Here is a 14,380-nt window from a genome sequence, read left to right as displayed (position 1 = left end):
ATCACATACAAGGAATACCCTTTTATGTGACGTCTCACTGTGCCGGCTCCTCTTCCGCTGAAGTACAGATGGAGAGCAGCTGAAAGGCTGGAGCCCGGAGGCGCCCACAGCTCCTCTGTATAACTCACGCCGTGTATATTATTAAGCCATTAGATGCTATCAGTCCCCCCCCCGCTTTGAATGACTTAATTACCCAGGAGGGATCATCCTTTTGAGCAAGTGAAAAGAGAAACATACATATGAATTCAGGCTGGATGTCAGCCTTGCCCACCTTTTCCTCTCACCGCATTCAGACTCTCCCCCACGTTACCCTCCAGTGGCTCCCACACAACAGCCCCTTGTGCCACATTTTCTCCCCACTGTCATTCAACAGCACTGATAAGAGAGGAAGAGGGGAAAGATAAGGTCACCATTCAGCGCTACCCCTTAGGCCTTTCTTCCTGTCGTTTTGTATTTTGTTATGTTTTTAAATATCATGTATATTAGGCTCTTTTTATTATTCAACTGAGGCGGGGGTGTCCAAAGTGCGAAGGTTGATTTTATTGGCAATATTTTATACATCAAATTAAACATGAAACATTATGAACAGACACTAACTAATAATAATAGCTTAGCGTATTTAGACCTTTTAGCATGTTTCATAAAATAAATAAATAAAATAAATACATGTAAAAAAAAAAGAATAATATCGACTTGGCCCTCGCATCAAGAATAAAATAAAAATTAAAAAGTGAATTTGAAATCCTGCACTTATTTATTACGATACCGTTTTGCTGTCATTTTCTCCTCCTTTGATTTATTATTTATTACCGAATAAGCTATCGACAAACTCTATTACATTTACACATTCTTATCCTTATTTTCCCCCCATAATTAAATTGCGACCTGGTGATCAGCAAATGCTGAGACACAGAGAAGCGGTGGGATGGAATAAGTTCTGTTTCTCCCTGCTCCTTTTCGGACATGATGAAATGTGCAAGGGTACTGCAGTGTAGCTTTGTTAAGCATGTGCAAAATAAACCAAACCATCACCATTGCCTCTTCTAGGTGGGACTTTCACAACGACGTCAGGGTTGTACGGCGGGAACAACTCCCTGACAAACTCCACGGGCTTCAACAGCACGCAACAGGTAGTTGTGCCTATTGATTATCTCTTGTTGTCTTTGCCAAAATGTTACATTTCGTCCATCAAGCATAAATCACTCAGGCTTACCTCCTCTCACATATGTCTTGTGGCACAGAGGGCAAAGAAAGCCACAAGGAATGGTTGTCCAGATGTGGGACAGAACTGACATATGTTTGCATTTATGTTTTTGGAATCCCCACTGTAAAGTAGCAACTATAGTGAAGGGCATATCTCACATTACTCCACCACTTTTTTTTCACCCCTCTGTTCAAAATCTTTCTCAAATGTTCTCTTCCCACAGGAGTACCCCAGCTACCCAGCCTTTGGCCAGGGTCAGTACGCGCAGTATTACAACAGCTCGCCCTACACTTCGCCCTACATGACGAGTAACAACACCAGTCCCAGCACGCCCTCCACCACCACCACCTACACCCTCCAGGAGCCTCCTGCCGGCGTCACCAGCCAGGCTCTCACAGAGAACCCTGCAGGTATTAGGACTCCCCATGTGTGTTACTGTATACAGAGCTGCTCCCCCCTCCTGCCTCGTGCCTCACGGTCCACGAGGGCCCCCATTTTGCGCAAGGGGGTGCATTCTTTGCAAATGTGCAAAGGATGCGCATCAAGCCCCAAGTCCGCCCGAGGCGGGAGAGAAAAAAAAACAGACGAGTAATCTGGCACCACTCTTGTTGCCACAATGCTTGTCAGCGTGCCTTGGATGTGTAATGGTACAGCTGCTGCCTTTCGAGGTAGCGGATCAATCCCATTCCTGAACATTTTTTTTTTTTATTCTGTTAGTTTGTGATAGAAAACGTGATGGAAAAATGTACCTACTCGCCTGTCCCTGCTGGTGTAACGGTACAGCTGCTGCCTTCCAAGGCAGAGGGTGTCAGTCCGATCTCATCTGTGAACACTTTATTTGAATTCAGTTCATTTGTTGTAGAAAACATGTTGGCAAAATGTACCTACTCGTCCCGAGTGGTGTAATGGTACAGTTGCTGCCTTATAAGGCAGAGGGCGCTGGTTTGATCCATCCCCGAGCACTTTTTCAAATTTTGTTGTTGTAGAATCCATGTTGGCAAAATTGACCGACTCATTTGTCAGTCCCTGGTGGTGTAGTGGTACAGCTGCTGCCTTGTAAGGTAAAGGGCGCTGGTTTGATCCCAAACCTGAGCACTTGTTTTTTAAATTTCTGTTAAGGTGTTATAGAAAACATGTTTGCAAGAGTGACCTACTCACTCCTGAGTCCCTGGTGGTGTAATGGTGCAGTTGCTGCACAACCAACAGGGGGCGCCATAAAATGAGGTCACGTGACAATATATGGATAAAAGCTATATCTGATGTTGGGTTAACATCATTGGCTTTGCCCGCATCTTAATTCTTCAGCATAGGAAGGCATTATGAAAAATGATATTCTGTGCTTCCAGCTTTGTGGGGAAAATGCATTTTATTTTCCAGCTTGTGTGCCCAGTGCGCAAAGCAAGGTCCATAAAGTCATGGATGGCTGGTGTGGAAAAAAACCCCAACTTCAATCCATACCAACTACTGGGGAGAAATCGTCATCGACACACTCCAAAAAGTCTTTCCAGAACAGTCATGCTTGCTAGAGCTGCAAAATGGAGACAGACTCCGTTTCTTGCAAGTTGCTAATTTTGCTCATAGGGTGACTTCCTTTAAAAGTCTGATAAAGGACGCTTGCTTTAACCGTTCTTCCATAAATCTCCGAAATCATGGAACTGATTGTGTACTTTTTTGCTGCTTTGTTAAAATGATATATCCCATATTTTTGTATTTTCCAACAATTTTAAGATAAGTCTGAGAGGTTCCATAATCTAAATAATCTGGAAATTAGACAGTTTAAAAGTGCTTTTAAAGTGTTTTGTGTGTCTCGAGCTATAACGCTAATACGCTGTTTGCCCACGCTTGTCTCTGACAGAGTGTGTGCCTGGAAGAAGCGCTATGGTGCACTTTTCTCTCATATTTTACATTTCATACTCTGTAGCTCTTGTCCTATGTAATAGACGCCATGAGGACCCAAACGTAAGCAACGCGAGCTAGCTATGTGAGCTACAGTGCAAACTTACAGCTCCCACGTCTGTATCCGACTGACGGCTAATTGTCAGAGCTCCACACTTTATTTCAAGACGTGTAGCGAAGCCTGGTGAAGGAGGGTTTTTTTTCTTTTCAAAAGCGGGTGTTTGAGCACCTTGTCTCTCAAAAGTAAAGCAAACAAGTGAGGGAGATTTTTGCTCATACATTTTTGCTCATAAACGGACTTGAGGGACACATGTTATGGTTAGGACGTCATTAAAATGTTGCATTTGTGTAAAAGGGTAACTTTAAGACAAACGGACGATTCAAACGTCCTTGCCCAAAGCACACCATCATTCTTCCGTCTTCCCTTCCCCTCCAGGAGAGTACAGTACCATCCACAGTCCATCAACCCCCATTAAAGATTCAGATTCGGATCGATTGCGCCGGGCCTCGGATGGAAAGTCACGTGGCCGGGGGAGAAGGAACAACAACCCATCACCGCCGCCCGACTCCGACCTTGAGGTAGGGTGAGCTGGCTACCTTGGCGACAGACGGCTCAGGCACCAGGGACATTAATCTACTTCATATATGGCTGACACTTTGCCTTTAACGCGTGATTGCCATTCATTCATTATGGGAAGGATGAATAATTGATGCATTGCGGAATAATGACTCACACATATCTTTTATAAAATTCTTGCTTCATTAATAAGTCATTAAGTGAGTCATCCCTGGGGTGAATTATGTATATTTATTGTGCTGACCATATGTCAAAATTCCTTGTCATGAATAGGATATGAATTTCAAGCAATCAGCCATGAAGCGCTGACATCACTGCATGTTAACATATCTAGTTAATTAGTTTGTCACTATTGATCACGCTAATGTAAAGGGCAAGGAGTGGAAGAGGAGTGTTGCGCTGCTGAGCAAATGGACCGACGGTCCCTGCGGTGCGCGGATACACGCTCCTGGCCTATTGACCAGGAGGATCACCTTGCAGGCCGACAGAGTGCACCATTGATTTTGCCTCTTTTCTCTTTGTTTTTGTTTCCCTCCACCTCCTCCTCCTCCGACGAACCCCCTGCTTCTCCAGCGAGTATTCATCTGGGACCTGGATGAAACAATCATCGTTTTCCATTCCTTGCTCACGGGCTCTTACGCCAACAGATATGGACGGGTGAGTGGACGTTTTGTCAGGATAAGGCGCAAGCGTTGGGACGCGCATGGCGCTCCAACGAGGCTTGGCAAGTGTTTGCAGTGCTCTGTCTGTGCAGCTGTTGCAGCCGTGCGGGGCTGCTTGGGGCACGGCTGCAGGGGGCCTTGCAACAGTTGCACATAGGATGTCTAGTGACACATTCAAGTGTCCCTTTCTCCGAAAAGTACCACAGTGTTGCTTGAATTTAGTGCTACAAAACTTGAGGCTTCTCTTAATCCTTCCCCAGTTAAATTGGAATATATACATAGATGCATATGCATGCTAATAATATACAACATGCGTAACAAAAGAGCGGAAATACAACATTGGGTCATATTAAAATGTATGGTCAATTATTTTACTCCACATATTGGCATGCTAAAAGGTTTTTTTTGTATACAGATGTTTTCAATGTAGTTCTCATTTAAACATCTGTATGCATTTCAGTATTAGTACATATGGTTCCATCATTTGACTCCACATACCTGTATTGATACGCTAAAAGTTGTTAGTATTGCACACACAGACTGCTGACTACCTTTAAAACATATGCATGCATTCATTTTAAGTATCGATAACCTCAAGCAACGCAAACATTTTAGCATATGTGAAGCAAAATTATGGAATAACATGTACTAATATGTCAATGTTATTCTATCTGAATATTAGTATAGATGGTTCCATAATTTGGCTCCACATATTGATATGCTAAACGATTATGCATTTAATTTACTTTTTTTTTGCATATCAATATGTGGAGTCAAATTATGGAACCATACGCTCTGGTATGTCAATTTAAGAAGCAGTACTAAAGGTTTCATTTCATTTAAAACATCTGCATGTCAGCTTAAGAAACGACTGAAGATATTTTTTCCATTTAAAACATTTCTAACAACTTATAGCACACTATCAACATATGGAGTAAAACTATGGAACGATACACACCAATATGCCAGTTTAACAGCACAATACATGATGTTCACAATACAAAGGAGAGGCAGAGTGCTGAGAACCCTGCTGTCTGATGTCATTTGCCCTCAATTCATATATTCAGTATAACTCAGTAAGTTATTATTTGCCCCATATTGTGTATTTATGTATTCATTAAATGTTTTCTGTCCATTTTTACTCCTGTATTCACAAATGATTATAGCGCAAGGTTATTTTTCCCTATGCATTCTCGTGAGATGGAACGTTTACTTTTCGAGTTGGTTATTTGTTATTCCGTGTGAATTGCGTCTCTAAATTTAAACTTTCCAAACAATCTTTATTTGGGAAATAAGGCAGAATCTTATTCTCATGGCTTCCTTTGGAGGTCATCCTTTCTATACGCTTTTCCTCGTCCACTCCTTACTTTTTTTTTTGCCCTCAATGAATTGACGTTATTTAGTCACGGCTTGTTTTGACTGTGGAGGTGTCTGCTTTTTGACATATTCTCCTCCATATGTCAAAGATCTTAGCGTCTGCAGCCCCATCGCTCCTCGCCTTTGTTCTGGCATGATGGGGGCAGTGTTTTGTTTTGGGGGTGAAAGAGGGGCTGCCCCACGACCCTCCACTGTTTATTTACTTTATTCCCAAGCCCGGCATGCTGGGTAGAGAGCGAGCTAAGGCTTATGCCAAGTAGCAGCCATGAGGGACTCCAGCTACACGCACACACACAGGGTATCCTGCCTCTGAAGCAGGAAACGCTCCCGCCTCCATAAGGGCCCGTTTCATCTGCTTGTATATAGGATGTGACAGCAGCAAGAGTCCCACTCACTGTTTCGAAATTTCTGACCATTTGAACAGAATTGCACTCAAACAATAATAACGGAGGCAAGCGCACTCTTGCCTATCTACAAGGGCCATCTAGAAACTACTCCAGAGCAGAAAGTGTCCCTACGCCCACCCCCTGTCTGCGTGTCATCCCTGTCTCAGTGGCGTAAACAAAACACTTTTCCCTGTAATCACTATAAATAGGCGCGTATCCTCACTTTCCCTAACACTCAGTGACCCCCCTCTTCCCCCAGTGCCCACCCCACCCGCTCCCCAACCCTCTTCCAGCCACATAAACACCACGCTGTTCTTATCAGCGCTTTTAATTGGCATCAAGGCAGCCCGCCCCCATGAAGCTTTTGACGGCTAAAGCCAGCTGTAACGCCATTGGGCCGGAGCTTAAAGGAGGTGGAGATGCGGGGGTGTTTGGACACGAGGGGGGGGCGGGTGGTATGGGGGGGCGGTGGATGGCACTGACGACTCGAGGCAGGTGGTGCCGGAGGACCACCAGCTTGTATTTCCTCGCTGATTGTTTAGATTTCACCTCAGCAAGCAGTTTTTTTTCGTTAAAGAAATTACAATGGCGCTAATTCATGCTAATTCATGCTCCGTACATGCCACAAAATGTCAGAAACAGTCCGTTTGCCCTTTTCCGTATCCGAGTGAGCCAAACCCAGCACATTACACATTGCTGACTCACGAAATAACCCGCCATGGGGCCAAAGAAAGTTGTGAGTGCCAGCAATTTGATAAAGAGGGTGACACACTACTGAATTTGACAGGAAGTCCGCATCAACAATAAGATTGCATGTTTTGCATTTGCAAGTAGCGTTATTTGGAATTAGCGTTATTTGCAGGCAGCATTATGTGCGTGTTACGTGCGTCCATTTTTAGGTTGGAGGGAAAAATGTGAGTTATTTGCAAGTGTTATTTGTAAGAAGTATTATTTGCAAGTAGCTTTACGTGCATGTTACATGCATCCTTTTTTATGTTTGAAAGAAAATTTGCATTATTTGCCGTTAGCGAGTAGTGTTGTTATTTGCAAGTAGCGTTATTTCCGTGTTATGTGCGTCCATTTTTCTGTTTGGGGGAGCTATCAGCGTTATTTGCAAGTAGCATTAATGTATTTGTGTGTTATATGAATCCATTTTTATTTTCCAGGGAGCAATTAGCATTATTTGCAAGTAGAGCTATTTACAAGTCTCTTTATTTGCAAGTAGCATTACGTGCGTCTTACGTCTATTCTTATTGGTTATTATTATCGATTGAATTTGACAGGAAGTCTGCATCAAAAATAACTGCCGTCCATTCATCATTTATAATTATTTCACATTGTTTTCTGCATGTAAAGCTATAATTAGTCCTTATAAAATCTATTTTTGGGCGTCTGGAAAGGATTAATTGGATTTCCTATGGGAAAAATTGGCTCTGGTTTTGTATGTTTTGGTTTTCGTCTAACCTTTTGGAACAAATTAATAACAAGAAATTAGGTTCCAGTGTAAACATCAACATAATCCTCCTTTGTGATTTCATTTTTTACATTTTTTAACACAAAAAAAAAACAAGCCCAGGGCCAGAAATGGGCCCCGGGCCGCACCTTGCACACCCCGTGCGCTAAAGCCTCCAGAAGTGGAAGGGGATTGAGCTTCTTGTGTGGCTGCTCTGCTGTCATCTTGAGTGAAAACCTAAGCGCTATAGGCTACGACAGCTAATCAGTAGAAAGCTCAGGTGTGTCTTCAGGTGGTTTAACTTGGTAATCCCTGCTTCTGCTCCTGCCGGGCCTGTTTTCACTCCCGACGCAGCTGCAAGAAAAAAAAGAAAAAGAGAACTGTCTTGCATCTCGGCATTTGGTGCATCCGCTGCAATCTGCTAATTGGAGTTTGAAGGGGGTTTTCAGTGACGCGCCTGTTGGTTATTCATTTTTTCACACATTTACAATCGCGTTTGCTCCTCTCCAGGTCTTATCTCTCAGCAGGGGGGGCACTTTGATGCATTTTGTGCATCAAAGATGCTAAAAGCAATTCAATGTAGGTCAATATATGCTGAATAAAACACTGGCATTTTAGCTGCGTGTTAGAGGTGACAATGTAATATATACTGTATCTTCATAATTCATTCATTCATAACACATTCACTTCAGCCCCCCCCCCCGTCTTACTTACACGTGTCGCATTGCATGATTTCATTCGTTCACTTTTTGTCAAAAGTTGCGACTGGCAAAGAGTGACTGAAGAATGCGGAGGAGGACTTTACGACCCCCGCAATCCTCCTGACTCGACCACCCCTCCAGAGAAGAGTCATGCTTTTTTTTTTTTTTTTTTTACTGCGTCCATTCCAGTCTGTGGCCTTTCTGATGACGATCCTGGTCCGTTTCTGCAGCGTCGTAAACACACTTTCAAGTCTTCTTTTATGAGAAAGGCCTGCCGGGAAATGATTTGAATGGCTTACAAGGAGCGAACTTGCTTGTGTTGAACAAATGCAAATTTAAAAAATGCGTGACAAGACACATATGGCATGATTGCTTTTGTATCTTTTTCCCCCCAGGACCCACCATCATCAGTATCATTAGGACTACGGATGGAAGAGATGATCTTCAACTTGGCCGACACGCATTTATTCTTTAACGACTTAGAGGTGAGACGTGTTTTTTTTGCCTTGCTATGATTTAGTGAAGTCCATAAGCGTATTAGGAAAAGCCTGTCATATTGGAGACGCATTACCTTTTCCACCCCAAGGGACACCGACTTATACATGGGCTGTCAGTCTCCCAACCCCCCGCCCCCTCTTCCTTCCCACTCGCATAGCGGGCGAGCGCAATTTGTCAGGCTTTAGTGTTTTGTGCGGCCGCTCCGTCTGTCTGTCTGCATGTCATGCTGTGTGTTTGGTGTCGCTGTCCACCTACGCCACATGTTGCTTCCCACATCTCTTGGCCTCCCTCGCGCTTGTTGCACGTGTGTGTCGTTCGATGTCTCGTCTGCAGGCCAAGCGAAGACGAGAGCGTCTCGAACTGGGCTTTAAATGTTGATGAAGTTCACCAAAACAGCAGCACCTATCTCGGAATAACGTGTGGGGTCTTACCAGTTGCTCCAAGTAGCGTTATGTTTATGCATGTGGCATTATGCGCATGCTATGTCCATCCATTTTTATGTTTGTTGCTGGCACCTAACGAGTAGCGTTATTTGCAAGCAGCATTACGTGCGTGTTACGTGCGTCCATTTTTATATTTGGGGGAAAATCTGCATTATTTGCAAATAACAAGTAGCGTTATTTGCAAGTAGCATTATTTGCAAGTTGTGTTATCTACAAGTAACATTATTTGCTCATTATGTGCATCTATTTTCATGTTTGGGGGGGAAAATGACCATTATTTGCAAGTAGCGAGTAGTGTCATTTGCAAGTAGCATTATTTGGAAATAGTGTTATTTGCAAGTGGCGTTATGTGCGTGTTATGCGTGTCCATTTTTATGTTCGGGGGAGCTCTGTGGTTCTTGCCATTTGTCTTTATTTCTCTACAATAGTCCTACATTTCTTTAAATGCTCATGACGTTAACCAAAACAGCAGCACCTACCTCAGAATAATGTGCGGAGTCTTACCAGGTGCAACTCAGATGTCGTCAACTGCAATAACGAAGATAATCTTGCGTGATGTGGAGATACCGTCTTACCCACAAAGTTGTGATATTTGCAAGTAGCATTATGTGTGTGCTTGGTGTGGCCATTTTTACCTACGGAGCAGCAATTAGCGTCATTTTCAAGTAGAGAGCAGCGTTATTTACAAGTAGCGTCACGTGTGTGGCCGATGCGTCCATTTTTATGTTCAGCGCGATTTGCAAGTAGCGTTATGTGCGTGTTATGGACGTCTATTTTTATGTTCGTGGGAAAAACAAGCGTTATTTTCAAGTAGCCAGTTGTGTTGTTTGAAATTAGCGTTATTTGCGTGTTTCCATTTTTATGTTCGGGGAACAATTAGTGCAATAGCGTTATGCGCAAGTAGCGTTATTTGCAAGTAGAGGTATTTGCAAGAAGCTTTGTTTACATGTTATGTGCTTCTAATTTTATGTTCAGGAGAGTAAATAGCGCTGTTTTACAAGCTGCGAGTTGCGCTATTTGCAAATAGAATTATTTCCAAGTAGAGTTATTTGCGTGCTATGTGCTCCCATGTTGATGTTTGGGGTTGCAAAGTGTTTCTTGCTACTTGCCTCTATTTCCCTACAATACTCCTGTTTTGTTTGAAATGGTAATGAGGTTAGCCAGAACAGCAGCACCTACCTCAGAATAATGCGAGTCTTTCCAGGTGCTACTCGGATGTCGCGAACAACAGTAATAAAGATGATCTTACATCATGTGAGGAACCCAGCGAGTCACGTTATTTGCAAGTAGCATTTTTTTCCAAGTTTAGCATTATTTGCGCATTACGTGCAGCAGTATTGTCTCCGTGTCTCGACATTTGTCTCCCACGTACTAAAAACAATCCTGCAAATGTAGAAACCATCCATGGCTCATTAACAACCGGCGTTTTTGTTTTTGAAAAATGTGTGTTGCATTACTGGTGTTGTAATAAGTTATGGGTTTTTTGTGGCTAATGTGTTCAATGACTGCACTGCGGCACAGTGCTGCATGCTATAAACCCTCCCAAAAATTCAGAATTAGTATTGATCGCACTGGATTGCATAAGCACACGCAGGTGTACCTAATAAAGTAGCCGCTGTGTGATTTATAGTCGTTTTTTTTTGTCCCGGTGAATGCGATCTCATGCCGCATTCTGCTGACCTCACGGGAGAGGAAATGTTTTGTTTGATACTAAAGTGCGAAGAGATGTGCGGCCGCCGTGCCAGGACTCATTAGTCAGCACCGCATGGAGCCAAACCCGGCACAGCGAGAGAGCGAGAACGTCGACGATGGTGTGCGCCGAGTCCAAACGTCATGATCAAGTTCATTGGCTGCAATTGGCTGCTTAAATATTCCCTCATGCGGCCCACAATCAATTTCTTTAACAGCGCATTTCAAAAGGGCTCCGTCTGTGAATGCGGCTTTGCTCAACAGCTGTCCTGTGTTGGGATTCCTTTCAAGTGTGATCAAACTGACACATTGGCAAGTTATTGGTGTGCTTTTCCCCAAGAAACCGAACGCATTCTTGTTTTCTTCTGAGACTTTTGCACCGGAGGAGCGACATTCTGTTGAAGTCGTATCGATCTCTCCTCTTAAACCGAGCCGGGGCGCTCCGAGTGTTAAGTGCCACATCTCAGCAACGCCTAACCAGTTGTGTTTCCTCTCCCGCTGATTTACAGTCGTCCATCGGTGGATCGAGCTAAACGGAGTGCGACTATAAATACCGCAGCCAACAGCAGTTATGTATTTAAGCATGTGCAGAAATGCATATGGTCCATCTAATTTAGTCGGAGCCATAAAGGGAGACCCCAGAGGCTGTGCAGAAACACAGGTGCAGAGTCAGTGGCCTAACAGTGCAGCGCGAGGGGGTCCATCTAAGTCTTAACACTGGTGTCCTGCCAGCCAATGTGGAGGAACATTAAATATGGCCGCAGCCAGTGCACAAATCAAATCCATTATACGTTTTTAAACCTCGTTTGGGTGTTATTTTTGTGATCGGCACAGCATAACTGGCATTGTACTCTGCATGCGGAAGTCTACTTTTAGCCGGTGTGCACTCGTGTGTGTGTGTGTGTGCGTGTGTGTTGATGGAGCTGGTGAGTGACGACGCAGAGGAAAGTCATAAAAAGAAAGGGGGCATGCCAAAGGGGTCAACAGGGATCAGTTTCAGCCTGACGTCGCTCCCTTTTCACCTCTTTTCTGGATCTCTTTTTATATTTTGCTGCACCTTCCTGTTTGACTGCCGGCTAAGAGCAATGGCAGTCTGAATTTTTTTTTTTTTTTTTTTTTTTTTACACATTTTTGTTCCGATTCACAAAAAAATGTGAAATGTACTCAAGCAACTTTTAAATGAAAATATTTTTCAGAATTTCTTACATTTTTGCATTGTATGTATTTATTAGAAAAATATAATTAAAGGTGTGTAAAATTAATACAAAACAATAAAACAATAAATATAATACAATAATAATAATAATAATAATAATAATACAATATAATACAATAAACTTTGGTCTTTGCTATTTTTTTCCCATTTTTGCTGTATTTTTTTGTTGGTAATTTTACACGTATTTCAACTTTCTTTTTAAATAATATTTGCAAATTTTCTTTTCGTAATATGATGACTTTATTCCCATAATATTTTGACTTTATTCTTGTCATATTAACTAATAGTAACTTTTTTCCCCCAACATAATTTTCCAAAAATGACAACTTTTTGTTTTGTTTTTCTCATTATATTAAAAAATATATAAAAAATATAGTATTATATATATATATTTAAAAATATATATAAAAATAAGAAAATTCAGCCTTATGCTACTAAAATGACATAATTTTTCCTAATCATTTTACAAGTTTATTTTTGTAATATTGTGACGTTTTCCTCGTTAGAATACAACTTTTTTCACAATATTTTGACTTTATTCTCAAAATTCTGTTCTTGTTTTTTTCCCCAATTTTCCAACTATTTCAACTTCTTGTAAATTTCTTCTCGAAATTATGGCTTAATATTTTGACTTTATCTTTTCACCCAACCTCATTTTCCAAAAATTACAACTTTATTCATTGTTTTGTTTGTTTGTCATAGTATTACGGCTTTATAATATTTTTTTTTCATAATATCACAACTGACACAACTGTCTTGCAAAATTACGACTTTTTCTCTTTATTTCTCTTAATATTTTGACTTTATTCTTCTAATATTACTTATTTTGTTGTTGTTTTTGTTCAATTATATTTTTGTAATGTGCCATGGGCCAATGAAAAAACAGCCGCGGGCTGCAAATGGCCCTTGCTGTGCATAAACCAAAGAATGAATCAAAGCCCTGAAAGAAATAGTGTTCCTGTTTGGTAATCAGTAACATTATCGCCCAATTAAAGATAAAATACAAATATTAAAATTGTTTCAAAAATTCAATTAATTGCAGTTTTCTGTGTGGGAACCGGGGGCCTTATCTAGTGTTGGCCAATCCCCCCGGTGCTCTCCTCTCAGTGGGGTACATGGGCGGCCATCTCCCCCTCCTTCCCCGGGTGAGAAAACAACTCCCGGTCTGAAGGATAAAAGGGCACGGGGGCAAACCACTCACGGGGAAGTGGAAAAGGGGGCAGGGAGAGGTCTCCAAAGGTGGGAACATTTTCAATTAGTCCGCCGATGCCTCTGTGCCGTGCACAACAGCCCTTCACACTCTCATGCATGTGCGCTCCAAGCATGCTTCACACACCCGGGGCCCATGGCGGAGGCCACTTCCACACATCCGTGGAACAACCCTGTGACTCCATGAGCTGCCTGCTTTTTATAGCTGGAAACCTGCACTCTGCCTTGTTAATGAGAGATGCTGTGAATTGCACGGTTAGCTTCTCCTCCTACAGGCCTCCGGAGTCTCTTAGCGCCCGGGCCAGTCTGTTGGTTTTACGTCTAGTTAAATCCCGTGCTTGCGATTCCACATTAGTGGGAGCTTTATTGTGTTTTTTGGCCTGTTTGGGAATTTATTCCCAGTAAGGACCAGCTGCGCTTCTCGGTGAATCGGTTTGATTGCGCAAACACTCAAAATCAGTTTTAAAGTTGAAGTGTCTGCGTTAAAATTCCCGTGGACGAAAAAAATAGAATTATTTTAGTGTTTTCCAGATATCCTCAACGTTTTGTAGTCATTTGACAAACAGTCAGTGACTTATGGACGATTAGTTAGGTGCGTTTTGCTTGATGGCGGCCATGTTTATCAACCAATCTCGCTCAAATTTGACATTCGTGTGCTTGTCCGTTCCCTAAAGGTGTGTACCAAATTTCGTGGTGATTCGACCAAACGCCTTAAAGTTACAGTGGGTGTTTTGTAGAGCACCGAGATTTCAAGTCAATCTGATTTACAGGGTTTAATAACAGCACCACCAAGTGGTGTATTTGTACGAAACATAATAGCACAGGCAACACAGTAGGGGTGCGTGTTTTGACAAATTTTCACCCTTTTACGTGCAGCGGTTCAGGAGTAGAAGAGTTTCTAATGATGTGTTTTTTTCACGACGATTGGCTTCCTTCGGTGTGATCACGTTCGAATTTCAAATTGAATCTCTGGAACGACGACAGAGAGACAAAATTAGGTTTTCACAACAACCCGGTGGGAAGGAGCTCCACCTCGCCCCACCACCCTCATCTCAGCGTCCCATCGCTG

General features: G+C 42.5%; 1 protein-coding gene across 10 annotated transcripts in view; it reads left to right on the top strand.

Annotated features, from left to right (window-relative positions):
* Positions 1–14,380, top strand: part of eya1 (EYA transcriptional coactivator and phosphatase 1) — a 48,137-nt gene that overhangs the window by 20,275 nt on the left and 13,482 nt on the right. For all 10 annotated transcript variants that reach the window (XM_054766032.1, XM_054766031.1, XM_054766029.1 and 7 more), the window contains 5 exons: positions 1,048–1,130; positions 1,428–1,614; positions 3,537–3,679; positions 4,251–4,334; positions 8,652–8,741. In XM_054766032.1, coding sequence (XP_054622007.1) covers positions 1,048–1,130; positions 1,428–1,614; positions 3,537–3,679; positions 4,251–4,334; positions 8,652–8,741 — 587 coding nt within the window. The remainder of the gene's footprint in view (positions 1–1,047; positions 1,131–1,427; positions 1,615–3,536; positions 3,680–4,250; positions 4,335–8,651; positions 8,742–14,380) is intronic.

The sequence above is a fragment of the Dunckerocampus dactyliophorus genome, chromosome 21 (assembly GCF_027744805.1).
Source record: "Dunckerocampus dactyliophorus isolate RoL2022-P2 chromosome 21, RoL_Ddac_1.1, whole genome shotgun sequence".
Taxonomy (NCBI): Eukaryota; Metazoa; Chordata; class Actinopteri; order Syngnathiformes; family Syngnathidae; genus Dunckerocampus; species Dunckerocampus dactyliophorus.
This window is presented reverse-complemented; position numbering and strand designations above follow the sequence as displayed.